Source organism: Esox lucius, chromosome 11 (genome assembly GCF_011004845.1).
Source record: "Esox lucius isolate fEsoLuc1 chromosome 11, fEsoLuc1.pri, whole genome shotgun sequence".
Lineage (NCBI taxonomy): Eukaryota > Metazoa > Chordata > Actinopteri > Esociformes > Esocidae > Esox > Esox lucius.
The window spans coordinates 50,789,414-50,814,533 of NC_047579.1; the positions used below are offsets into that span (position 1 = coordinate 50,789,414).

The following is a 25,120-nucleotide window of genomic DNA, read 5'->3' on the forward strand; positions in this document are numbered from 1 at the left end:
GCCTTAAACTGAAGGATTCACCAGAACCCCATTAAAACTGAGGATCAAAATGTACTGCTAGGGAGACGGGACCACTGTACTGTACAGCTTGGAAGCAAGTGTGAGCTGGCAGCCTTGTACATTACAGAGAGAAAACTGGTTAAAAAAAACAAATAAACTCATCAAAATCTGACGTTGAATTGAATACAAAGACAAACTGGTATACATCAAATAAGTTCAGAGGCAAAGCATCTTAAAATATAGCATTTGATATATTTCTCACAAATTGTTCTCGAATAGGTTGTCCAAATGTGTTGAAACAGAAAACAGTCGAGAGGGACACGGAAAAACTAAAACAATCACAGCTCATCATGATGACACATACTGTAAAAAGATATTTTCTTGTAAACATGCAACAAATTATTAATGAACAAGTCCCTACATGAAAATTGAAGTAAACACATGATAATGCATGAAGACACCCCTGACTTGGCCTGGTCCATCACCGTGATGTGGAGTGACGAAGGAGCGAGCTGTTTGACAGTCACTGAGAAGATGACTAACTGCTAACTATCAGATTGAAAGAGGAGTGGAAGATGCTCTGTCTTTCCTTGAGGTAAAACAAGTTGAGGAGGATTTTAATGTCAGAGACCTACATGAGTTTCCCTGTGTGGGATTAGTTATTTGTCTATTTCTGTCTTTTCTGGTTTACCTCAACCAGTTAGTTTATTGCATTTTGGATGGCATTAGGGAGAGTGAGGAGGATTGTACATTATTATTATTGTACTATTATTCATTAGAGTGGTCTATATTAGTGTGTGGAGTGTGCAAATAAGGATTTGTACTGTCTGGCTTGCACATATCCAAAACCCAAATATTAGCTACAAGTAAACAACTGAGCCGCACAAACAATTAAATTGTAATTTGTGCCAAAACGACACCATGAAATTTGCAGAGTCTATATTCGGAGTGAGTTTCTTAAATGTACTACTTAAGGTAACCTACATTAAATGTGTGGTAATTATTGTGCCTCAGACAGACCGCAGACTGCTAATTGAGCTGCATGAGGTAGTGGTAGCCCGTCTACACCCACTAGGATTTCTATCACTCAAAGCAAGAAACTTGGAGCTCACAGGTAGATACGATGTTGTTTAGAAGCACGTTGGCTTTGTACAAAAACAGTCCCTTAGGAACAGGAAATGTTAAATATTGCATATATGATAATGCTGATACATTTTTACTAGGGCAAATTAAGTCTGACATTAAACCGTGAATATTTGCCGGAGGTTTGGATGACAAATTCCAGCAAAAACAGGATGACCAAATTGAGATATAGCATCTGTACATTTGCATCATCACCTCACTGAACCAAGCGTGTGAGTGCATGTTTGTGTGGTGTGAGTGGGTGTATGTGGGTGTGGGTGGGTGGGGGGGGGTGTGGGTGGGTTGGAGGGGGGGGGGGGGGTTACATGCATTTCTTGAGGGCATCAGTGTCTGGGCTTGTTTAGTACACGCTCAAATCCTGGCCTTGGGAATGACACTCGGTTACAAAATCACGCATGTCTCCCCGAGGCTTTACAGGAGTTGCAGACGTGGCCAAAATCAGACCTTTGTGGTTCTAGTGTGTTGGCAAAAAAACTGTCTGAAACAGCTTACACCATAGTTCCTCGAATTGCCCTGCTGTTTGTAAATTACAATTTATTTTGTGAGACATTTTATTGCACATTGTCTTTGTGCAATAATGAACAGAGTGAAATGCCTTTCTATAAACATGAGAAGTTGCCATTTGTTTAGAGTTTCTGGTTTCAGTGTGTATGTAAGTTGTACTTTCTCACTGCACTGTCATCCTCTTTCACTCTTTATCTCACTATTTCACCCAGCCAATGACGTTATTTCTTTCAAGGTCATAACCTCAACATGTTCATGCCTCCCGAAGGGATTCCCTGGCCAACATTCCCAGGTAAATGTTATTACATTGACCTCAAGCCTTCTAACACTGTCAGCTTTTCCACAGCGGTTTAGTTGGTTCAGATGGCCCAAAAAGAGAAACCGGGAAACAGACCAGACTCCCCTAAACATCAACAAATGTTGACGGAGAATGAAGGATCTCTGCAGTGTGACACAGAGCGATCGGCAGGTTACACACAGATCTTTGATTCGTCTCTACGTTTTAATTTATTTACGACATCTGGTATGTAATGCCAGCTGTAAATCAATAAGCTGCTGCTTTGAAAAGTGCCTGTGTCGGCAGAATATTCTGAGAGGTAAATCACTCTCTGCGTGTCGAATGATTTGTGTTATTAAAAAACCATATTTTAAGAGCTCCATAAGGTTTGACATGGCAATGAACTGGTGTCATTTACTTTTAATAAAAACAATGCTGCATTGGAGTTATATATAGAGAAAACATTCATGCCAAGCCAAACCATAACTAAGCAGACCAACTCAAAGGAGAACCCATATGGAGTCAGAAGGAGAAGACATTAAGATAAAAAAAAAAGTGATTGGATTTTGAGGGAAGAAAAAAATCTTCATATCTTTTATTTGTCTTTTCTGGGAAGTCTGGGAAGGAAATCTTGGCTATCTTATCAGCATATCTTTAACTCATACACACAACACACACACTACACTCATTTCACATTTCATTATCCTTGTCAGGATCCCAAATATTATAGCCATTCAAAATCTTATTTTCCTATAGCTGACTAACAGGACCTCTCCCCCCCAGTTCCCAAGCCAGCTACCCGACTTATTCTCCCATAGGCTGCTTCAAGTTCGTTGAGCTTGGTGAACACAGGACCTTGCCAGCAACAAAGGGTAGCTAGAATTAGTTTTGTGCCATTAGAAGCTGTACCACAGCGCAAAGCATGGGGCCGGGTGTCTGCCTATAAGGGCCCCCCCCCCATTTTATCTAAAACCTGTGCATAAGAGGTTGTGACGGGCCCAGAATGGCCTGCAGAGGGTGGTCTCTAGCAGTAAAGCCTGTGTCTCTGGGCATTGCTGTACCTGAGAACCTGAGAATGACAGAATCAGGAGAAGCACCCCTTCGATCACAGTGAACAGAGGAAACAGATTATCTTTATACTGTCCCTCAGCTCACCACGACATAAATAGTCAGCAATCCGTCATCATTCATTCAAGCTGTTTAGATCAACAGCTCAAACTTGAGAAAAACACTATTGTGTCCATCATGTGGTGTTGTTGATGATGACGACGAAGATGAAGCTAATGACAGTTCTATATATAGCTTCACAACACTGACCACAGAAGACCATGGCATGACAGTCCCCATTATGTCCCAACGGGAGAGTCACCACCTCAGTCAGGAGTCAGCCAACAGGCCACTCGCAACCCCCCCCCCCCTCCAACTAAGCCCGTCTTTCTCTCTTTCCCCTCTATGGCCACTTTCTAACCCCATCTTTCTGCTGGCTGGGTAGTACTGCAGAGTTTGAAGGGCAGTGGAAAAACTCGGGAGGACTCGTCGGTCTCTGAGATTTGACCTCTGATTGACACAGACTCCTCCAGCCAGTGTGAGTCAGACAGCGGGGGGCTTCCAGCCAATCGGAGGCCTGAACAGTGGCTGAGGCTGTTGCGAGCCTGGACTAACAACAGCGGCGTTGTGAGGAGGAGACAGACAACGGGACGGCTGTGGGGAGGTGGATGACTGAAGGCTCAGATAAGCTTCTTATTGTGAGAACCTTATTTGTCTGTGGAGCCAATGGAAAAGTCCCAAATTCCGCATTTCCAGGGGATTTATTCCCCTGAAGGTAATATTGATCAACATGGAGAATGGAAAAGCTGAGGAACAGAGTTATGCATGTCTATCTACTGGCTACTGTATATCAACCCTTTATATTATCAGTTTATAGGGCTGTATGTTATGCTCTTCCTTGTTAGAGTTACTCCATAACTACTGTCAAGAAGAAAAACATATTGTAGTTTTAACAATAGCTAGCCTTTGAAATGAACGCTAACATCACAGTATCTCCAGATGGTGCTGCAACGACAGTGTTACTGCTTAGTTCATCAGAGATAACGATTTCTGTAATTGTAAAAAGGCTCTGGAAAATGTCAACACAATAAAAACACGCAGATGTTAGATTGAAAAACAGTATATGAAACAATGTTCATGTTATCCACTTCTTTCCCTGCAGATGTTCGCACAGCTGCCAGAACATCTGTTGTTACACATACTTATATACCCAAACGGCACGCACACACAAAGTGTGAACTTTTACCGTGTGAGACTGACACCTCAAGGCTTGCCTTTCCCTAACCCACACAGGAACAGGTAACATTCAGTTCTTTTTGGCCTCTATCCATGTGATCTCAACTGTGAAAACCAAGTCTGTTGCCAAGCGGCCTGGCCTTCCTACCTCTCCAGAGTTACCACAAAAACACAATACACACACTGAGAAACAAGATTTTTTTTTTTTTTGAAAAACAAATCATAAAATGGTTTGTTGAGTTCAGTCTTTTTTTGAGGTAGGGTAGATGAAGCATATTTACCTTTTACAATGCTTTTATTTCACTGGGAGTGTGATTGAATTGAATTCACAATCATAATTATGACTACACCCTACACAACACTACAATTTATCTTCTGAAAACTAAGACCAAATTCACATTTTTGTTTTCATACTCTTTTATGATATACACCATTTGATGCTGTGTTATTACATATAGTGATACGTTGTTCACAAACCAAATGCCCCTTTCGGTGAATGTTAATAACCTCACTGAATCAATGGAAGCTGTTACTCTGGCTGCGTGACTTGCATTATTTTATTACATATATCTGCAGATAAGTTAGGTTATAAAGATAGTGCAGAAACAGATTTACTGAGGTAACTTTATGTATAAAATATATTAACAAAATCTCACATAATTCAATCCCACTTTTTTGGCTGACCATTGGAGATTTAAACTTAAATCGTGGTTCTGGGGTTCAGTTGAAGCATTTTAAACAAATGCCGGCCCTGATTGTAGTGTGATAAGACAGGCAGGACAGTGACCTCTTCAATGGTCAGTAAACTCTGTAGAGCGACATCGAATGCACCAAACAAAACAAGCGAAAGTTGTAAAGCCGTTCTAACGTTGTTGGTAGAGTGATTATTTGCTGTTGTAATTGTTATTTGTGAGTACAATGCACAAAGGCACGTTTCCAATTGTCCCTAAATACCTGAGAATTACCTAAAAGATAGCTATTATCTCAAAATACGTCATGAAATAAAGCAAGACACAACTTCAGGTTTCAACAATTTCATTTCATGTGTCACATATCATGAAAAGAATGTGCAGTTATTGTGTTAGACTAACATTAAACAGTGATTATTTTGTCCTCAAGCCTTGGGAGAAGTTAGTCCACAGACCTGAACAGTATTTTTCTTAACAAATACATCAACTGAATGTACCATTCATTCTAAATACACGATGACGCAGATTGTTGCTTCTGGTTTGTTCCCAGAGGCTAAACGTGTTGAAAGCTGGACCCATCCCTACATCACAGGTTTTATAGCTCTACTGACATGTGTCGATCGGAGTGCCAAGAATTGTGCAGGAAAATACGAGGATTAATATCATCAAGATGAGGGCGGCAGATTTTTCAGGTAAGCCCCTGATGCATTTAAGCATTAGTGAGACAGCGGTTACATTTCACTGCCACGTTCTATGAACTGCAATGGGACCTGTGGGGTTTGAGCCGTGTTTGTGTAGTTGATAGGAAGACCACATACAAGAGACAAAGGCTGGCTTCTCTTCAACCAAAGACGGTGCACCGTGAATTTCCCTCCTCTGAATACACACGGAGTTGTGATGGGGAGTAAACAGAACCCGATCTGTTCAGAGCCAAATCAAATGTACTGTCATTGGGTCTAGGTATGGGTGCAGTTCTACACGAACACCGACTTGGGCTGCTTATGTACAGCAAGCTGGGTGGAGTTGTTTATCCCAATAGAGGTAGGTACAGGTGTCTTTAATTGGTGTCTCTCACAGTAAATCAGCTCACGCAGATGGGGTGCCAGGAACAACAACTCCACTCTGCATTACACTGAACATGGGGAGAGATTGCCCAATGCAATCATATTCTCCTTCAGCACTGTGAACCATCACATCACATGTCATATTCTCCTTCAGCACTGTGAACCATCACATCACATGTCATATTCTCCTTCAGCACTGTGAACCATCACATCACATGTCATATTCTCCTTGAGCACTGTGAACCATCACATCACATGTCATATTCTCCTTGAGCACTGTGAACCATCACATGTCATATTCTCCTTCAGCACTGTGAACCATCACATCACATGTCATATTCTCCTTCAGCACTGTGAACCATCACATCACATGTCATATTCTCCTTCAGCACTGTGAACCATCACATCACATGTCATATTCTCCTTGAGCACTGTGAACCATCACATCACATGTCATATTCTCCTTCAGCACTGTGAACCATCACATCACATCTCATATTCTCCTTCAGCACTGTGAACCATCACATCACATGTCATATTCTCCTTCAGCACTGTGAACCATCACATCACATGTCATATTCTCCTTCAGCACTGTGAACCATCACATCACATGTCATATTCTCCTTCAGCACTGTGAACCATCACATCACATGTCATATTCTCCTTCAGCACTGTGAACCATCACATCACATGTCATATTCTCCTTCAGCACTGTGAACCATCACATCACATGTCATATTCTCCTTCAGCACTGTGAACCATCACATCACATGTCATATTCTCCTTCAGCACTGTGAACCATCACATCACATGTCATATTCTCCTTGAGCACTGTGAACCATCACATCACATGTCATATTCTCCTTCAGCACTGTGAACCATCACATCACATGTCATATTCTCCTTCAGCACTGTGAACCATCACATCACATGTCATATTCTCCTTCAGCACTGTGAACCATCACATCACATGTCATATTCTCCTTCAGCACTGTGAACCATCACATCACATGTCATATTCTCCTTGAGCACTGTGAACCATCACATCACATGTCATATTCTCCTTCAGCACTGTGAACCATCACATCACATCTCATATTCTCCTTAAGCACTGTGAACCATCACATCACATGTCATATTCTCCTTCAGCACTGTGAACCATCACATCACATGTCATATTCTCCTTCAGCACTGTGAACCATCACATCACATGTCATATTCTGCTTCAACAATGTGAACCATCACATCCTCCTCTCCACCCTCTTGGGCAGGACATCTCTGGCTTGGCACATTCTTGGACTCCATTCTATATGGCAGGAAACTCCTACCAAGTGACATGGAGAAGATCTGTGTCTGACCCATGGTCTCTCACTAATGGTATTGCCCAGGACCTAGTTCTAGGTCCTCTCCTTTTCTCTCTATGCACCAAGTATCTTGGCTGGGTTCTCTCCTCACATGCTATATTATGCAGAGGTAGGGGTATGCTAACTCTGCTGCCCAGTCATAATTATTGTGATGAAAGCTGTAGAGTTTTGTACAAAATTGCACTACTGCCGACTGTAATTAAGCAATAAAGCATGAGAGGGTGAGGCATGAGGCCAATAAACAGCACCATGGCATGATGCATAATGTGGATACAGCTATGGTATTTCCAATACACCACAAGCTCCAGAAATACATTATTAATGTTATAATCAGGTTAAAAAAGCAATTAGAACAGTCAAAAGGAATATGATGTCATACCCATGGTATACTGTCTAATAAACCATGGCTTTCAACCAATCAGCATTCAAAAACATCCCGTTTATAATGGTGTAAATAATCAGTTACAGTGTGGGAAACAATTATTTGATCCCCTGCTGATTTTGTACGTTTGCCCACTGACAAAAAAATTGCATTTCAATGAGTGAAATAGGTATTTGATCCCCTCTTAATCAGAAAGATTTCTGGCTCCCAGGTGTCTTTTATACAGGTAACGAGCTGAGATTAGGAACACACTCTTAAAGGGAGCGCTCCTAATCTCAGCTTCGTACCTGTATAAAAGACACCTGTACACAGAAGCAATCAATCAATCAGATTTCAAACATGGCCAAGACCAAAGAGCTGTCCAAGGATGTCATGGACAAGATTGTAGACCTACACAAGGCTGGAATGGGCTACAAGATCATCGCCAAGCAGCTTGGTGAGAAGGTGACAACAATTGGTGCGATTATTCGCAAATGTAAGAAACACAAAAGAACTGTCAATCTCCCTTGGTCTGGGGCTCCATGCAAGATCTCACCTCGTGGAGTTGCAATGATCATGAAAACAGTGAGGAATCAGCCCAGAACTACACGGGAGGATCTTGTCAATGATCTCAAGACAGCAGGGAATTGAAAATGGGTCATGGATGGGTATTCCAGCATGACAATGACCCAAAACACATGGCCAAGGCAACAAAGGAGTGGCTCAAGAAGAAAAACATTAAGGTCCTGGAGTGACCTAGCCCATCTCTAGAACTTAATCCCATAGAATATCTGTGGAGGGAGGTGAAAGTTCGAGTTGCCTCGGAACCTTAATGACTTGGAGAAGATCTGCAAAGAGTGGGACAAAATCCCTCCTGAGACATCTGCAAACCTGGTGACCAACTACAAGAAACGTCTGACCTCTGTGATTGCCAACAAGGGTTTTGTCCACCAAGTACTAAGTTATGTTTTGCAGAGGGGTCGAATACTTATTTCGCTCATTAAAATGCAAATCAATTTATAATGTTTTTGACTTTAAAAACGGTTATGCCTGCGTTTTCACAGAATGTTCCCTATGACATTGTGGTCAGGGATGGTGGATGTGTTGTTAAGCCACTGACATTGAAGGTTGTGAGTTCAAAACTATGAAGACAATTTTAGGGGGTCAATTTCTTTTCAAGGCTTCACCCAAATACCAAATGCCAACACTAGCCGAACATACTAAACCCGGTCTCATTTAAAAATCTTGAGTGATCAATGTTAGCAGGATTAGTCAGCGAAAACAGAGAGCCATCAACAAACATTACTTTGGAAAAATGTAAATTCTGAAAACACTCATTGTTTTTCAAACTTTTAATAAAAACTTTTTCTGAAATACAAAAGACATTTACTCAATAGAATTTCTGCTTAGTAGTCAAACAAATGTTTGTCAACCAATCAAATCCAGCTATGTCAATTAAGATTCTGGCGGTGTTGAAGAGGACTTAAATTACTACAGGCAACTCCCGTCTCTCGATCTACAAATCCTGGCCTCATACTTTTTCAGAGTGTTGGCTTGCTGACTCACTGTTGTATCTGGTATACCCATTAACCATGATTGCTGCTTATGCTAACCTTAATCATTTTTGTCCATAACCATCCTTGTGCATAGGCAATTTGTATTTTATCATCCTTCACTTCACCTGTAGCCTTTGTTTTATCTTCCTCCATAGTTTATCAATTTCACTTTCCAGGTGACTTCAATCTGACATCTGACTTCAATCCTGGACAAACTTTGGATACTGACATCAGAATGAAAAATGAGTTGCCATTATCCTTTTCAATAGTTGAGAAAAGAATGGTTGAGAGTTCCCTGACTCCTTAGATATAACAAGGCTATCTGAACATTACTGAAAGACATGTCTTAAGGCAAAGTCTCTACAACAGTTAGAAAACATTTCATTAATTTAAACAGATACATTTCGATCAGACTTATGTGCTAGGCTATATTCAATAAACTGGTAACCATGGACTCAGTAAAGGAGATTAACTTAATACTCTCCAAAAATACCAAATGTAAATGAGTATCTAAAGGTATTCAAACAGAAAGTCCCTAGCTCTCACAAGCCCGGCCTGTAAAAAGCAGGAATGTTGCTGGAATGAAGCGAACTTGTCTTCCCGGTTCTTTCGGAGGAACTATCGCGTCAGCATGCCCAAATATGGAACGCGGACTTCCTCCTCCGAAGAACGCGTCAATACATGGTGAATACACAAATGATTTGGTCTTATTGTATCATTAACCCTAACGCGGCATTTGGATATGGTATTTGACCACAGAACAGTCCAATATAATTTCAGCACAACATTATTAGTTATTCCTGTTATATCCAAGTCCTACAGACACATTAACTACTGAATTGCAAATTACCATCAACGAAGCATTCACATAGGCCTAGTAGCTTATTGACCTACTGCCATACAATTTGTAACAAAATAATGTAAAGTGTGGAACATAACAGTAGTCTTATTACAGTTATAATCAGATCACGAAATAATGTATATCACCAGCCTATGAACACGCTGAAAAATTATTAGAAAGCTTGTAGTGCATTACCATACTAAAGTAATATAGTCTTATTCCAGCCCATCGCCTGCTTTATTAACTCCTGTCTACAGGCGCCTGTTTACAACCCAAGTAGGCTTGTTCCTGGCAATCGTGTCATAACGCTGACGTTTTATTGTTGGGGCGTGCACCGAGCTTCTATCCAATCACTTCACCAATCTTGTCAGCCTGAATCTCTGTGTGTGTGTTTCGGTGTGTAGCCTATATATATACAACAGCATAGTGGCTGCACACACGGAGAGCGAACTTACCTCACAGAACATGATAACGGTTTTTTCTGGTATTCTCATACAAGGTTGAAAAAGATACTAAGGAGGAAACAAGTCACTGGACCACAGTGCTTCTGTCATACATCTGTTGACAGTCTTCGTGGACCACTTCTCTGTTGATCTACATTTTGGATTTCCCTCGTACTTTTAGAAGTGACATTTCGTTTTTTACTTGGGACATTGCGGCTTGCGTTGATGCATGCTTTTGCTGGCTGTCATTTGCTGACCAATTCCCTGAGACAGTTTTAACAAAACTGGTAAGCTCACTTTCATTCGACTTCAACAGAACAAACAAAAAATGGAGCAGCCTTTCTATCATGACGACTCCTTTCTCTCGGCTTACGGCCACTCTGATGCTGCACTGCATGACTACAAAATCCTAAAGCAGAATATGAATTTGAATTTGACGGAGCCTTATCGCAACCTCAAGTCTGACCTGTACCAGGCAGCGCACCAGGACGTCGGGTCACTGAAGCTTGCTTCCCCCGAACTCGAAAGGCTAATCATTCAAAATAGTAACGGCATAATTACTACTCCCACCCCAGGTCAGTACTGGGGGCATCGCGGCATCACTGATGAGCAGGAGGGCTTTGCGGAGGGCTTCGTAAAAGCCCTGGACGAGCTCCACAAGATAAACCATATGCCAATGCCCCCGCCCAACGTGTCTATTGGAGCCGGCGGTGTGACGACTTGTTCGGCGGCGGCGGCCTCTAGTGTCTTCGGCTCCTCCCTGCAGCCCGAGCCTCCCATCTACACAACACTGAACGCATATTGCCCAAACACTAACCTCTCTTCCGCATCCAGTTACCCCAGTACCACCATCAGCTATTTACCTCCGCACCACCAGCAGGGTCATCACCAGAACTCCACGAACGTGTCACATCCCTTTCAGCACTCTTTACCTGGAGCTGGAGTCCACCCACAGCGCCTTTTGGCTTTCAAAGAAGAACCACAAACCGTACCTGATCTACACAGCAGCGACGGTTCCCCGCCAATGTCCCCGATCGACATGGAAAACCAAGAGATCATCAAGGCCGAGCGAAAGAGGCTGAGAAACCGCCTGGCAGCAACCAAATGCCGTCGGCGCAAACTGGAGCGCATAGCCCGACTGGAAGACAAGGTGAAAGTTCTGAAATCTGACAACGCTGGTCTCTCCAATACAGCGACTGTGCTTCGTGAACAAGTCGCCCAGCTCAAACAGAAAGTCCTGACACATGTAAGCAGCGGCTGTCAGCTAATGTTGACGAGCAAAATGGAGGCATTTTAAATGTAAAGACGGTTGCATTACGGAGAGAAATTAGGCCTAATGATTTAAAAGTGACAACACTGGAGGAATGTTCAACATGAACAGCACTGGAATAGGCCATTAACAGAAAGGCTATTGTTGGTTATGACAATAGGGGCGCAGTTTCTGTCGGCTAGGCCTACTCTATGTTAGGGTAAAAGTCTGACAGAAATGGTACTTCCGAATGCTGGACACTGCTCAAGGAACCATAGACGTCTGGCTGAACAGAGACCGGCCATTTTCGCGAGCATCATAACTGTGATGTATCATGGGTAAATAGTGACCGACTGGGCTACACATAATAATGTGTGGTTAGTTATGATGTGGTGATTTGTAGATCAGTAAATTTGGACTTGCCAGAAGTAGAAATGTCGAACTGAGCAACTAGAAAAGCAAACCAGATACCACGTGGCAGACTGGTAACATAAAATGGTAACATTTTATTGTTTGTACTTCTGCATATATTCATGCAATGCTGCATTCATTAAATGTGTAAGTTATTTTGATTGACAGGTTGATCCTGACAAACTAATGTCATGTATGTTTACAATGTTTTTTTTTATTTGTGCAATGTATATTTAAGTAAAGTCTCTTTTAAAATGATATCGACTTCATCTTGTTTATCATCTAAGTGTCTATGCAGTTTATAAAAGTAAAATAGACCTGCTAATGATATGAGTTTATGACGAATGATAGCTGTGTGGAAAGAGGACATTATTTATTTACTGACAGTTACAATGTAGGCCTAAACGTCAACAAAAGTGTGAACAGTAAATAGCTAGTTGTCATGTAATTATTATGATATAAAGCTGATTTAACATTACTGAAAGATACTGGAAAGATCTACCCTGCAAACCCCTCCTCCTTTCTCTCCTAGTCTCCTTCTCAAAACATATTGAATGACAAAGCACAAGCTTCCATCCCTCTGATATTCTCCTCCAATTGGTTTTTAGAAGAAGACAAGGAGAGAGGCCTCATATGAAATTGTAGTCTGCCTATACATTCAATGCAACAGTGCTTTAGTGTTCAGAACATCATAGTACCTTTCTTTTCCTTAAAATGCGTCACTGAGGGGAGCTTTCTAGTAATTTCCCTCCATCTAACAACACCCTTCATATAAATAAGAGGAATGAGACTGCATATAATAAGAGGAATTTGAACTTTTTTTTTGACATGGCATTATCAAAAGACTACCTTGAGACCCTCACAGCAGGCCATTTCTTACAGGCCCCCAGATAGTCAGATAGTTAAAAATTTCCCCCACTAAAAACAATTGGACAGTCTCGCTGAAAATTAACCAGCCCAACTGGTATTTGGGGCAAATGCCAGATGGCCATTCCGCCTCTACACACCACAGAAGTAAGGACAGATTTGGGTCTTATAATATTGTAATAACTGCACATGGAAGGAAGTGACAGTGTCTGTTGGAATGCTGTGGGTGTCTAAAGATGCCACATTGTTTGGCAGTTTGAGCAAGGAGATATCTTGTGTGTGTGAAAGCATCTGTGTGTGTGGAGGAGTTGGAATCTCAAGAACATTGATGGGGGACACATCAACAGACAAAAATGAATGGCCCTGTTCCATTTAAATTGAGACTGAAGAAATGTGAGAAGTCCCAATGAAATGTAATTAATTGAGAATTAGTCATCATCAAAATGTTACTTCTTATCCAAACAGTTTTCTTAATTCAAGCCCTTCAACGCTGGCAAACAGTTTGCAACCTCCTGCCGTGTTGCAGTCTTTGGCTGACAGAAGAGTTATTGAGTGAGCACAATTTTGCTCTCAGTAAAACAGGATGGGGGATTCTGTCCCGTTAAGGCAGTTAATGATGTAGGCTCAGTAGCAAGCCAAGCAAGAATAATAATGTAACCGACCAGCTCTTTCGTATTTTTTTTTAGCACACTTCAGTTAAAAAAACAACGAAAACCACATCAAAAGAATTGCTGAACGCTGGAGTTTTCACACACTTTCTCACTTCATCTGTTTTGGAGGAAGGTTAAAACAGTTTTTGTTCTGTCTCACAAATAAGTTAATTTCCATTAACAGCCCTTCCTTTTCTGCCCCAACATGGAAAATAACACTATACCAACTACAAGTATGATACTCTATTTTTGTCTCTTTTAGTGTTAATCAGTTTCCGTCTTTTAGTAGAAAATGAATGTGAATAATTTTGTAATGACATTAAAATATTTTATTTGTACCCCTCATACAGAGAAACAAAGCTGAGACCGTGGTCTTTTTTTTAAGTTAAGGTCTGTATTACAGCATCAACGAAAAGACATACAGATACACATTAAGAAAAGCAAACACAACAAACAATAAAAAGATAACCGAGCCTGGTGTCGTATAACCTGATCCATTTCTATCATCACCAATTTCTGTTGAGTTTTGTTTTCACCTCTTAACCACATGGGTGAAATGTCACAACTGACAGAATCAAAGGTTCCATTGCCACATACAAAATGCTGCTGTGTTTCCCCAGATCCCACCCGAGGGGGAAACATGTCTGTGAAGCTGATTGTTTACTGGCCGAGACAGTGGGTTAAATATACACAACCAACCTTCCCATTTGCGCCAAACCACCTCTCGCTACCTCTGCCCACACTGAGTGTCTGTGGTGTCATCTGTGATGTGAATGGTGACGTATACATTTCTGGGGTGGGTTTATTTTCCTGTCCTCCAGCCCCCTTCTAGCGCTTCTTGGTGCCTGGCTCCTACTCTGACACTAATCTAACATCATGCATATTCCTCCACCTCACAGTGGCCATCTGAGATTCTTTCCGATAATTACTAGTCAATAGTTTCCTCGAGGCTGAAGTAGGACAATGCGGCGTGAATGAGTGGGTTACGTCTTATATGTAAAGCCAATGTAGGTCTTAAAGTGAGCAGTCTAATGGCGCATCTCCAGCTTTTTAAAAAAACATGTTAATTCATGTCAAAACGAGGGAGATCTGGTGGGTCGTTTTGTGCCATGTTACCATGGTAACTTACATTGTGATAAAACTGAGATGATGTCAGTATAAAACGCTCACCATTATTAACCTGTGGAGGACTGATGCTCCTTTCCTGACATATAAACAGGCTCACGTCACCATTTTATCACAGACAAGAACCAGTGAGTTTATTATATGTGGAGTCATTCTAAAACACAGAGAATGGGAGTCAGAATACAGAGAATGGGAGTCAGAATACAGAGAATGGGAGGCAGAATACAGAGAATGGGAGTCAGAATACAGAGAATGGGAGTCAGAATACAGAGAATGGGAGTCAGAATACAGAGAATGGGAGGCAGAATACAGAGAATGGGAGTCAGAATACAGAGAATGGGAGGCAGAATACAGAGAATGGGAGTCAGAATACAGAGAATGGGAGGCAGAATACAGAGAATGGGAGGCAGAATACAGTACATTTATAATATGAAACCTTGAAGAGTAATCTGTATCAGTGGGCCAAATCGCGTAACAATGTATCCAGAGAAACAGGAACGTTGTTGATTGAATGTCTGAGTAGCACCATCTAATGGGAAGTTAATAAAGCTCCCTGTTCAACTTGCTAAGTGTTTTTTTTTTCATACTACAATATGAAAATACTGAATGCATACTACAATATGAAAATGCTGTGTGCAGTCACTAAATGGACCCGGCTATGGCTCTGCATCTCCTACAGTGTCTTCATCTTACACTAACAGGTGAATTTGTTGATTTATATAAGGCTTAGCCAACGTATCAAAACTGTGTATGTATAGATTTAGTGTATCCTGCCCCCTATATGCCACCTACCACTAGCAGCACCATAACACCAAGTAACATTCTGGGGTATTTGTAAACAAATTATTACTGAACCTGAATATTTATTAAAGTCCTGGTACTCAAACTCTCCACCAGATGGCATAGTTGGCATTCTTGTGACCGTTATAGTCAAGAAAGTTTATTTTACATTTATATAAACTTTTGTAAACCAAAGCAGCAATGTTGGCACTATCTTATTGACTGTCAGGGTCGGTCTTTCACAAACGCAGCGACTCTGACGGGCCAGCAGTGGTCTGATGTACCTAGCCAATCAACTCAAAGCCCCCATAGTGTTCTTGCGGGGAGGTGACAGTGATGCATTGAGACCACACAGAACACACTCACCATGCATCTCCATCTGGCTCTAATAATAACACACAATTAAATGCCAAGGAACGGTTTACAAATCCAGTTTTTATTGAGGATGTCAAGAAACAAAAGAACACCAAACCCGGTGTTCATGTCACACTTACACTTCAGATTCCCTTTTGGTCCTTGACTCTGTAGGTTGTCATTCTGTAGAGTTTGGGTCTAATTCTACTTCGCAGCATTTTGACTGACGTGGCCTCAATAGAGTGCTGATGCTTTGTCAAACTAACACAAAAGCCTTTGCTGCAAGAGCAGTGTTTACAGACTGTCCTATCAGCAGATCCTCTTCCTGAAATTCAAGACTTCCTCCAGCTATAGAAAAAAAAGTGATTCGTAAAAGCAATGCTACTGCAGCATTTTTACACCATACTGACTGACTGCTACGAGTGCAGGTTAGCAACTTAGATCTGATGATGGTTGTGTGAATCCCCAGCATTAACACCTAGGTCACTCTTACCTCCACTATCACTAACACCCTAGATCATGTCTTACCTCCACTATCACTAACACCCTAGATCATGTCTTACCTCCAATATCATTAACACCATAGGTCCTGTCTTACCTCCACTATCATTAACACCCTAGATCATGTCTTACCTCCACTATCATTAACACCCTAGGTCATGTCTTACCTCCACTATCATTAACAACCTAGGTCATGTCTTACCTCCAATATCACTCACAACTAGGTCATGTCTTACCTCCACTATCATTAACACCCTAGGTCATGTCTTACCTCCACTATCATTAACACCCTAGGTCATGTCTTACCTCCACTATCATTAACACCCTAGATCATGTCTTACCTCCACTATCATTAACACCCTAGGTCATGTCTTACCTCCACTATCATTAACACCCTAGGTCCTGTCTTACCTCCACTATCATTAACACCATAGGCCACCTCACATTTCCACTTTCACTAGCATCCTGTCGCCTCCACTATCACAAACACCCAAAGACTACCTCTTAGCTACACATTTCATGACAAGAAGACCGTTATATCACTGTAGTAAAATAAATCAAGCATGTTCACAGGTCAGTACAGGTATGCCTGGAAAGGGTTTAGGATTGAGCAATAGAAGAATGTTGGATGCTTCCATATTGGTACGTACATCTCATCCAAAGACACACAGCTGCAGTTTGTAAATGACCCACTGTAGTCTACTGATGGGTGAACAGAACTATACAGTATGATATGCATCACACCAGCCCCAGGCCCCTCACAAGATTTAGTCTATTAACATCTGTAGGCCTACTCATGTAGCTGCAAGACTACATAACGTTGATAACGAGCATACATGACTGACATTTAAATATCCAACATTGAGAGAGGCTATAAATGGTGTAGAAGCGACATTTGATTGACGGGTGACGATGACTAATGATGAGTACAGATGTCAGGTACGATGTGTGAGGTAAGGTTTTGTTAAAGGAGCAGGACATAACAACACCTGCAGGGCATCGTGCTACAGATTCAGACATCCCGTTCCGTCAGTCCCTCTACAGGCCACTCCCACTGCCCTCCACGTCGTCCACCGCCACGGAGCGTTTCCGCATCACAATGTTGCCGCCGCCCCTCCGCGCCTGCGGGGGCAGCGCGGCAGGCTTGGTCTGGGGGTGCGCGTGGCAGGGGGCACGGTACTGAGGCAGGCCGCTCTTGGTGGTGTCTAACTCCTCCGGGTCCTCCTCCAGGGCCCTGAGGGCTGCGATCACCTCCCTGTCGGAGGGGCTGAGGGTCAGGCACCCGCAGGGGCGTCCGCCGCTGCCGTGGCTGTTGCCCTCTGACCCTTCCCGTTCGTCCTCCTCATCCTCCACCGTCATGAAGGCGTCGCCCCACAGGCTCTCGCACAGGTCTCGGCCGTGCTGGTACATCTGGACAGAACACAAAGTCACTGGAGTTGGAGCCTGAGATTAGATTCAAACTAAATATCTCGGGGGGGAAACGTGCGCCCTTATTTTTTCAACACATCTCAAATGGTACCTCTGATAAAAAGCATTCGGTTTGAATAAAACCGCTTGTCACACGAAGACGGGAACTTCCGGGCACAATGTCAAATGTGAGAAAAGAAACCCCGGTTTCCTGTGTGGTGTTCACCTACAGTGACGGGCGGCTGCCCCGCCCACCCTTTGTTAATCCACCCATTAGTTACCGTAACAACGCAGATAGGCTTTTAGGGACTCAGGAGAGAATTACATGAGGTCAGGCTGCCTGCCTCTCTCATCTAAAAGACAGCTAACAAAAAATACAATCCCTTGCCTTTATCAAAATTCAAAACAGGTTTTAGGTTAAAAAAAAAACCAACAACAACAACAACCTCATGAAGTCTTAGTCAATGTTTCTCAGACAGGCCTGAGATTGTAACACTCATTATTGGAACGGTAGTGACACTGGGGTTCTGCATTTAAGCTCTGAATCTCAGGGCTATGAGTCAACACCGCTTTGTAAAAACTGCTACCATTTAAACTCAGCACTCTCCCCTCCACCAGCCTCTCCACTCTCCTACCCGTCTCTTCCCCATCTTTCATCCTGTCTGTCTGAGGGATTATTAGGAGTGAGTCACTCAGAACATTTGCGAAGCACGGCTCTACAGACTGTGTGAGAAAGGCAGAGCTGTTGCTGTGCGGCAGATAGCTACTAGCTGGTCTTATCACGCGCCTCTTCACCTGGGGCGGCCATGGTTGTGTGCCAGTTTTGTGTCCCCTTGGCTGAAGATGCATCAACTGGCAGGGTGTTAAATGAATGGCAACAGTGAAACTGCAACAGGCACTTGGGTATACAAAGGATGAAAAGGAAATGTCACAGGGAGTCCCGAGCGACGTCCTGGGGCTTGTTCCCCAATGCGTTTAGTGAAGTGTCTTTATGAAGCACAGACAAAAGCCTACCACCAATCAACCACTTATCATGATACAATTCCAAAGAAATGTTGGATTCATCTCCTGAAGCCTATTGGCTTTCAAATGAATCAGTTAAAACGGATTTATATCCAAGTATAATTTGAGGCGCAATAATCTCAGGTATTTTAGAGGACTCCAGATTGGCACAGATACTCAAGCCACTGCATCGCAGGGTGGATGCGTCATTGCAAACTGGGTCCTATCCAGGTTGAGTCACACCGATTGAGCCTGGGAGACCTGCGATGGTCTGTGTATAATTCTATCAAATTGGCTCAGAAACATCCGGGTTAGGGTTGTCTCCCCACGTCAGCCTCTGGCAATTCCACTGGGTAAGTCGTAATGTAGAAAGAGTAATTGTGGTCATTAGCCCGAGGAGCACTGTCCCCCGAGCGTGTTGCTTATGACCTGCATCGTGCTTGAGCGAGCAGTGTGATTAGGGCGTGAATGGGTTGCTGTGAGAAAGTAAGGACACTCGTGAGTAGAAACCAAAAAAAGTAAAATACAGAAAACTTTGCATATATTGCATGAAGTATAACAACCATTGTGATACATCCTGCTCTCGTCGTGTGTTTATTATCCTGGCGGTAGGGACGTCCAGAACGTGAGTCTCTCTGCACATGCAGTCACTTCCGCCGCCAGACTCGATCTTTGATTGGACAAAGTGTGACACAAGAGCGTTGGATTCCGTGATGATGTAAATAATGTCGCTGTGGCCAGTGAGCCGAGGAAGAGCAGCCAGCAAAGCTTACTGATCATGAGGCAGAGAGGCAGAGAGAAAGCTGAGGGGGCGCATGGACTAATGGCTTTTCCTGTGCGTCCAGCCTGTGTGAATGTAGCACATGCCTGTTTGCTTGGGTGTGTAGCCTATGTGTGAGTGCAGCAATATATGCAAGTGTGTTTGTGTGTGTGTGTATGTGTTCACATGTATTTTTGTAGAGCCTGCCCTGCTGTGTATAGTGGCCCTGGGCAGACTGAAGACTTGTCAGCTCGATTAGGGAGGACTGTGAATGGGTGCGGTGCAGTTGAATTCCCAGTTCCTCTGTCAAACTGAACATTGCAGTCCAACCTACACATTCTACCGACACATTCTACCTACACATTATTCCTACACATTCAACCTACACATTCTACCTACACATTCTACCTACACATTCTACCTACACATTCTACCTACACATTCAACCTACACATTCTACCTACACATTCTACCTACACATTCTACCTACAAATTCTACCTACACATTCAACCTACACATTCTACCTACAAATTCTACCTACACATTCAACGTACACATTCTACTTACAGATTCATCCTACACATTCTACCTACTCATTCTACCTACACATTCAACCTACACATTCTCTATCTCAGGATTAATGAAAAATAGTACAGAAATTCTGTTGGACCAATTTAGAAAGTGGAGTCAGAAATCAGTGCAAATACTGGCAGTGTTTACAGTAGTGTATGCATGTTGTTTTGCTGAAAACAATTTGACAAATCCCTCCAAGGTCTTTCAAATATCTCTGTATATCAGAGTCCTTGCTCTTCTCACAGCAGTTCATCTTTAATCGATTGGCCTCACATTTTTATTTTGTATGAGTTTTATTTTGTTATATTTGTGAGTACATTCTGTACATGGTAGAGTGTGACAGAGAGGTTCATAGTGGGTCCCAGCTGCGCTCCAGCCCTGGGTTATACTGCCTATTTTTATATCCTCCAGTGAAGCAGTATGGAGCGGAGCCCCATCTCCTTTATCCCAACAAGCCAGGTTGTGTCCTTAACCGCTTACTAACTACTAGATTTACATCTTAATCCTTTAGCAGACACTCTTATTTAGAGTGACTTACAGCGAGTGGATACATTTTAAAAGAGCTAGGTGAAACAACCACACAGTTTAATATGCATTCTACTCGACAAATTATTTATCTGCCAAGGTCAGTGCTGGAAAAAAGACCACACAAATAATAAACATAAAACTTAAGAAGTTAACAAGAGACAACAGACAGAGGTGGTGCCAATGGAACTATTAAAAGGTAAGTTTTCAGATGTTTTTTTCAGGGAACAGGGCATCAGGGAACGGGGCATCAGGGAACGGGGCATCAGGGAATGGAGCAGGACAGCCAAAAAGCCCAGAGGTGGCTGAACAAAGAGCCTGGGTAGGAATGTAGGGTTTGAACATTGCCTGAAGGAAGCGAGGAAAAGCTCCTCTTTTTGTTGGAGTATCAGGGGTTTTGTTACACATGCCAGGAGCCCCACCAAGAACCAGTTGCAATAATCCAGACGTGAGATGGCAAGTATGTGCTGCTTCCTCAGGGAGGTAAAAACATTGTGTAGGGTATGAAGACTCTAGCTAAGGACTGACTAAGAATTCTTGACTAAGACCCGGGATGTTTTCAATAATTCCAACATTTGTCATTAATGTCCAATTAGAACGATCACAAAGTAATTGTCTTGAACAAATACAGAGTCCCACCCTGTTTTGTTTTGTTTGCTTCATTTAACAAATGTTTTGCAATGCAATCAGCAGAAAGAATTCACTCCAGGATTGCCAGCAGAACACAGAGTCAGCAATACTGCACAGGATTTTGCATGCTAGACTTGTACCCATCCTAGACCAGAATGCTAGACCTGTACCCATCCTAGACCAGAATGCTAGACTTGTAGCCATCTTAGACCAGCATGCTAGACTTGTACCCATCCTAGACCAGCATGCTAGACTTGTACCCATCCTAGACCAGAATGCTAGACTTGTACCCATCTTAGACCAGCATGCTAGACTTGTACCCATCCTAGACCAGAATGCTAGACTTGTACCCATCTTAGACCTGCATGCTAGACTTGTACCCATCTTAGACCTGCATGCTAGACTTGTACCCATCTTAGACCAGCATGCTAGACTTGTACCCATCTTAGACCTGCATGCTAGACTTGTACCCATCTTAGACCTGCATGCTAGACTTGTACCCATCTTAGACCTGTATACTAGACTTGTACCCATCTTAGACCAGCATGCTAGACTTGTACCCATCTTAGACCTGCATGCTAGACTTGTACCCATCTTAGACCAGCATGCTAGACTTGTACCCATCTTAGACCAGCATGCTAGACTTGTAGCCATCTTAGACCAGCATGCTAGACTTGTACCCATCCTAGACCAGCACGCTAGACTTGTACCCATCTTAGACCTGCATGCAAGACTTATTTCTACATCCCTTTTATGCTGTATAAAACACACAGCAGTACCTTATAGATTCAATGAAGTAAATCTTTCAATCAAAACATCTATTTTCAAAATCAAAAGTGTGTTTTTAATACAAAAACTATTAATTCATATAAAAACCTAAGCCAAGAAAGCATTACAGCCCACTCAAAAGGACTAACTACCATCCAATTGGGCCATGTAAACAACAGCCTACCTGCTGGTACAGCACACAGTTCCCAGTGCAGTTCTGTCCTCGAGGGTCTCTGGCCCAGTTCCGAGCACAGGTCATGTCCATCCGGCAGGCCTCATACCTGAAGAAAGAACGTTAGCAGTGACCAGACGACAGATTAAAGTTTGGTACTTATGGATGATGTGATGAGCATAACAGGATACTACTCTAATCCCACTGCTGGCCCGACTTCTGAAGCTAAGCAGGGTTAGTTCTGGTCCCTGTTGAGGGAAGTGGTGCAGAAAAGTCCCGTAGGGGACACATTCCCTCTGCTGTACATATCAAATGCCATATACTGTGGTTAAGGGGACATTGTTCTGTCGTCTTTCGAATGGGAAACTAAATGGGTATCTGCACTCTCTGTGGACCCATGAAACCTGTCCCCTGGCTACATTTGCAACCTTCCCTCGTACGAAGGTAGTCATAATTCTAAAGAACTAAAGCTACTCAATGGATTCCTCCAATAATATGTGTTACTGTAAGTTACCCTGGATGAGAGCGTCATTTAATTTACTTAAATAATGATGAAATAACTCGGTTAAAGTAGCGCGCTCACCAGTCACGGCAGAAGCTGTGGCACAGGGGGACTGCCTGCATGGAGGACTGGCGGCGAGGGTGTGGCCAGCGAGCTGCATCGGGGGAACAGCGGTAGAAACAGGCCAGGCGCTTCAGATAGCTCTCACATCTAGAGACAAAGAGACAGTTTGTAAAGAAAGAGCAGACAACTGCACCTAACTCTCTTGGCTGTAGCAGTGCAATTACAGTGTCTCTGTAAGATATCGACTAAGTCCTAAGCAAAACCGGACGCCTTTTGTTTTAGACTCACGTTGGGCTCAGTTTACCACACTTGTCCCAGGGGTTGCTCTTCTCATTGGCCGTGGGACCCAGATCCTGAATGTCACTCTCTGAACAACAGGCATCTGATGAAAGGACAGGTACGGAGAGAGAATAACCATTGGGTTTGGAGACAGTCCCTCGCAGGAGGACAGTGGATCAATATACAGCAAACCTCGCATTCATGGTTTGACAACACACGTTCATGTCTTTGAAACGTTCTTGCTTACTCTCGGCATAGATTGTGCACTCCTTCAAGTGAGGTTCCGGGCTGGGCGTGGCCTTGGGTCTACCGTCCTGTAGGCATGCCCCCTCCAAACACAAAATGTGACCAATTAGGGCAGTCATCAAATATGCGCAGACCAATGCCAGGGAGTTTGACGTGAAGGACATGTCTTCAACCTGGTATCCTTGCAGTCACCTGGCTCAAATCAGTACCTTGGACAGCGGAGGGGGAGAAAAGCAAGTTCAGTGAGCTATACAGTATTTTGTCAAAAACACGTTTCAAAATAATGTGACATTTCAATATAAACCTTTTACCAATAACTTTAAAGATAATGTTCATATCACAGTAGGATCATACAACACTGATCACACAATTTGTTCAGTCTGTCCATGACATGCATCACAAGCCTTTTCAGCAAAGGAACATATCGAGCCTAGTAAAAGAGATTGAATGATTGATTGTTGTAATGATTTTCAGCCTGTTAAACATTACGATAACTCTAAGCATGTTTAACAACTGATTATATTTTAAATACGGCATTTCGATATGAGCTTCAATTCGTAAAAGTTCAGTTTAATATCAAATGAGTTACAAACACTTTCGGATGTATCCTATAACGTATACAAGAACAATCGATGTACAATATCGCTTTGTTAGATACAGAATACTTATTTCTGTAGCCATGCGCCTGTGAGACCCCATTCATCTACAATCATCCAAATATGATGCTCATTCTTACAGTAAAACGATGACAAACCTGACTCAACCAATCGTTTGAGTAGCTGGAAACAAAATAACGTGAACAGTAATATTTTTAAGTGAACAACTGAACATCATAACTGCGTAGTTTTGCAATCGATTTTTCTACTTGTTTATTTTCCACCACTATTGGAAAAAACCTTAATCCTGGCACGCCTTACCTGTCTGTGTGAGAAACAGATTTACTATTGATTCTGCCTGGTCTTGTGCGACGTGTCTCTTCGCGTTGGAATCGTCGTCGAATCACTCTACGCAGCTCTTACCTCGGGCTGTGTGCTGATCTCCCCAACACAGAAGCCGCGCGCCAGTTACTCACTGGTTTAACTGAAGGACATCTAAGCCCCTCTCCACCTCCTTACCCCCACCCACTTTGCTCTGAATCCCTATTACAAACTCACACAGACACACACACAAACACACACACACACGCACACAATAACAAACCCGTCACCCCACCTGCTTTGGTAAAAAGCCAAGGAATGGGCCTGAATAAATGCGACTGCTCTTAAAATCCAAGATAGAGCTTTGTTGTAAGGACTTTCTACCCATAGTTTTACATTGTTTACAAACATGAAGTAAAACAATCTATATTATTATATTTCTGTGTTCTGATGGGATACAACAGTGGAATCAATCTCATGATACACTGACATTTTATATTTTTCAAGAATCAATAGGCTATATATAATTATGTTAGCGGAAAATATATGTAGCAACTGGCCCTTTAAACTGTTTGGCCCAATCATAATATGTTGAGGAACTGTGTTCTGCATCATTTCCCAGTTCACTGGAATCACCAGTACGTGGCTGTCAGTGGATCAAACAATGGAGTCCTGTACAGTATGCATACATTGACACTGCTTTGTCCTTGGTATTCGTGCATCATCTTCAGATGCTGAGTCAACGAACTCGGAGGTCAGGTCTTTTCCGGTTTGGGGTGAGATATGATACCGTGTGATATGCTGAGTGCACTG

At 42.6% G+C, this 25,120-nt stretch overlaps 2 protein-coding genes and 1 long non-coding RNA gene across 3 annotated transcripts; 2 read left to right on the forward strand and 1 right to left on the reverse strand.

Moving 5' to 3' along the window:
• The first annotated feature begins 3,427 nt into the window (after positions 1-3,427).
• LOC105028344 lies at positions 3,428-7,309 on the forward strand. The gene is made up of 3 exons (XR_829375.4): positions 3,428-3,746; positions 4,134-4,270; positions 5,447-7,309. It is a non-coding gene; the product is annotated as an uncharacterized LOC105028344 (long non-coding RNA).
• Positions 7,310-10,504: 3,195 nt separating this feature from the next.
• Positions 10,505-12,443, forward strand: junbb (JunB proto-oncogene, AP-1 transcription factor subunit b). The gene has a single exon (XM_010901014.3). The coding sequence runs from the start codon at positions 10,854-10,856 to the stop codon at positions 11,820-11,822; it is 969 nt and encodes a 322-aa protein (XP_010899316.1). The 5' UTR covers positions 10,505-10,853; the 3' UTR covers positions 11,823-12,443.
• A 3,579-nt stretch (positions 12,444-16,022) lies between these two features.
• rtbdn (retbindin) lies at positions 16,023-24,484 on the reverse strand. Its single transcript, XM_029123033.2, has 6 exons — positions 24,308-24,484; positions 23,392-23,599; positions 23,154-23,247; positions 22,884-23,012; positions 22,313-22,409; positions 16,023-17,872 (listed from the first exon to the last, which is right to left on the reverse strand). Exons 2-6 carry the CDS (start codon positions 23,552-23,554, stop codon positions 17,501-17,503), a joined length of 855 nt encoding a protein of 284 aa, XP_028978866.1. The 5' UTR covers positions 23,555-23,599; positions 24,308-24,484; the 3' UTR covers positions 16,023-17,500.
• Between the last annotated feature and the right edge of the window lie 636 nt (positions 24,485-25,120).

Bases quoted from the DNA above. Each gene is read 5' to 3' on its own strand.
- junbb (XM_010901014.3), top strand. From the start codon at position 10,854: ATGGAGCAGCCTTTCTATCATGACGACTCCTTTCTCTCGGCTTACGGC.
- rtbdn (XM_029123033.2), bottom strand. From the start codon at position 23,554: ATGTCCTTCACGTCAAACTCCCTGGCATTGGTCTGCGCATATTTGATG. The intron at 23,248-23,391 runs GTAAGCAAGAAC...TCCTTTCATCAG, and splicing joins GTGCACAATCTATGCCGAGA to ATGCCTGTTGTTCAGAGAGT. The intron at 23,013-23,153 runs GTGAGTCTAAAA...CTTTGTCTCTAG, and splicing joins TGTGGTAAACTGAGCCCAAC to ATGTGAGAGCTATCTGAAGC.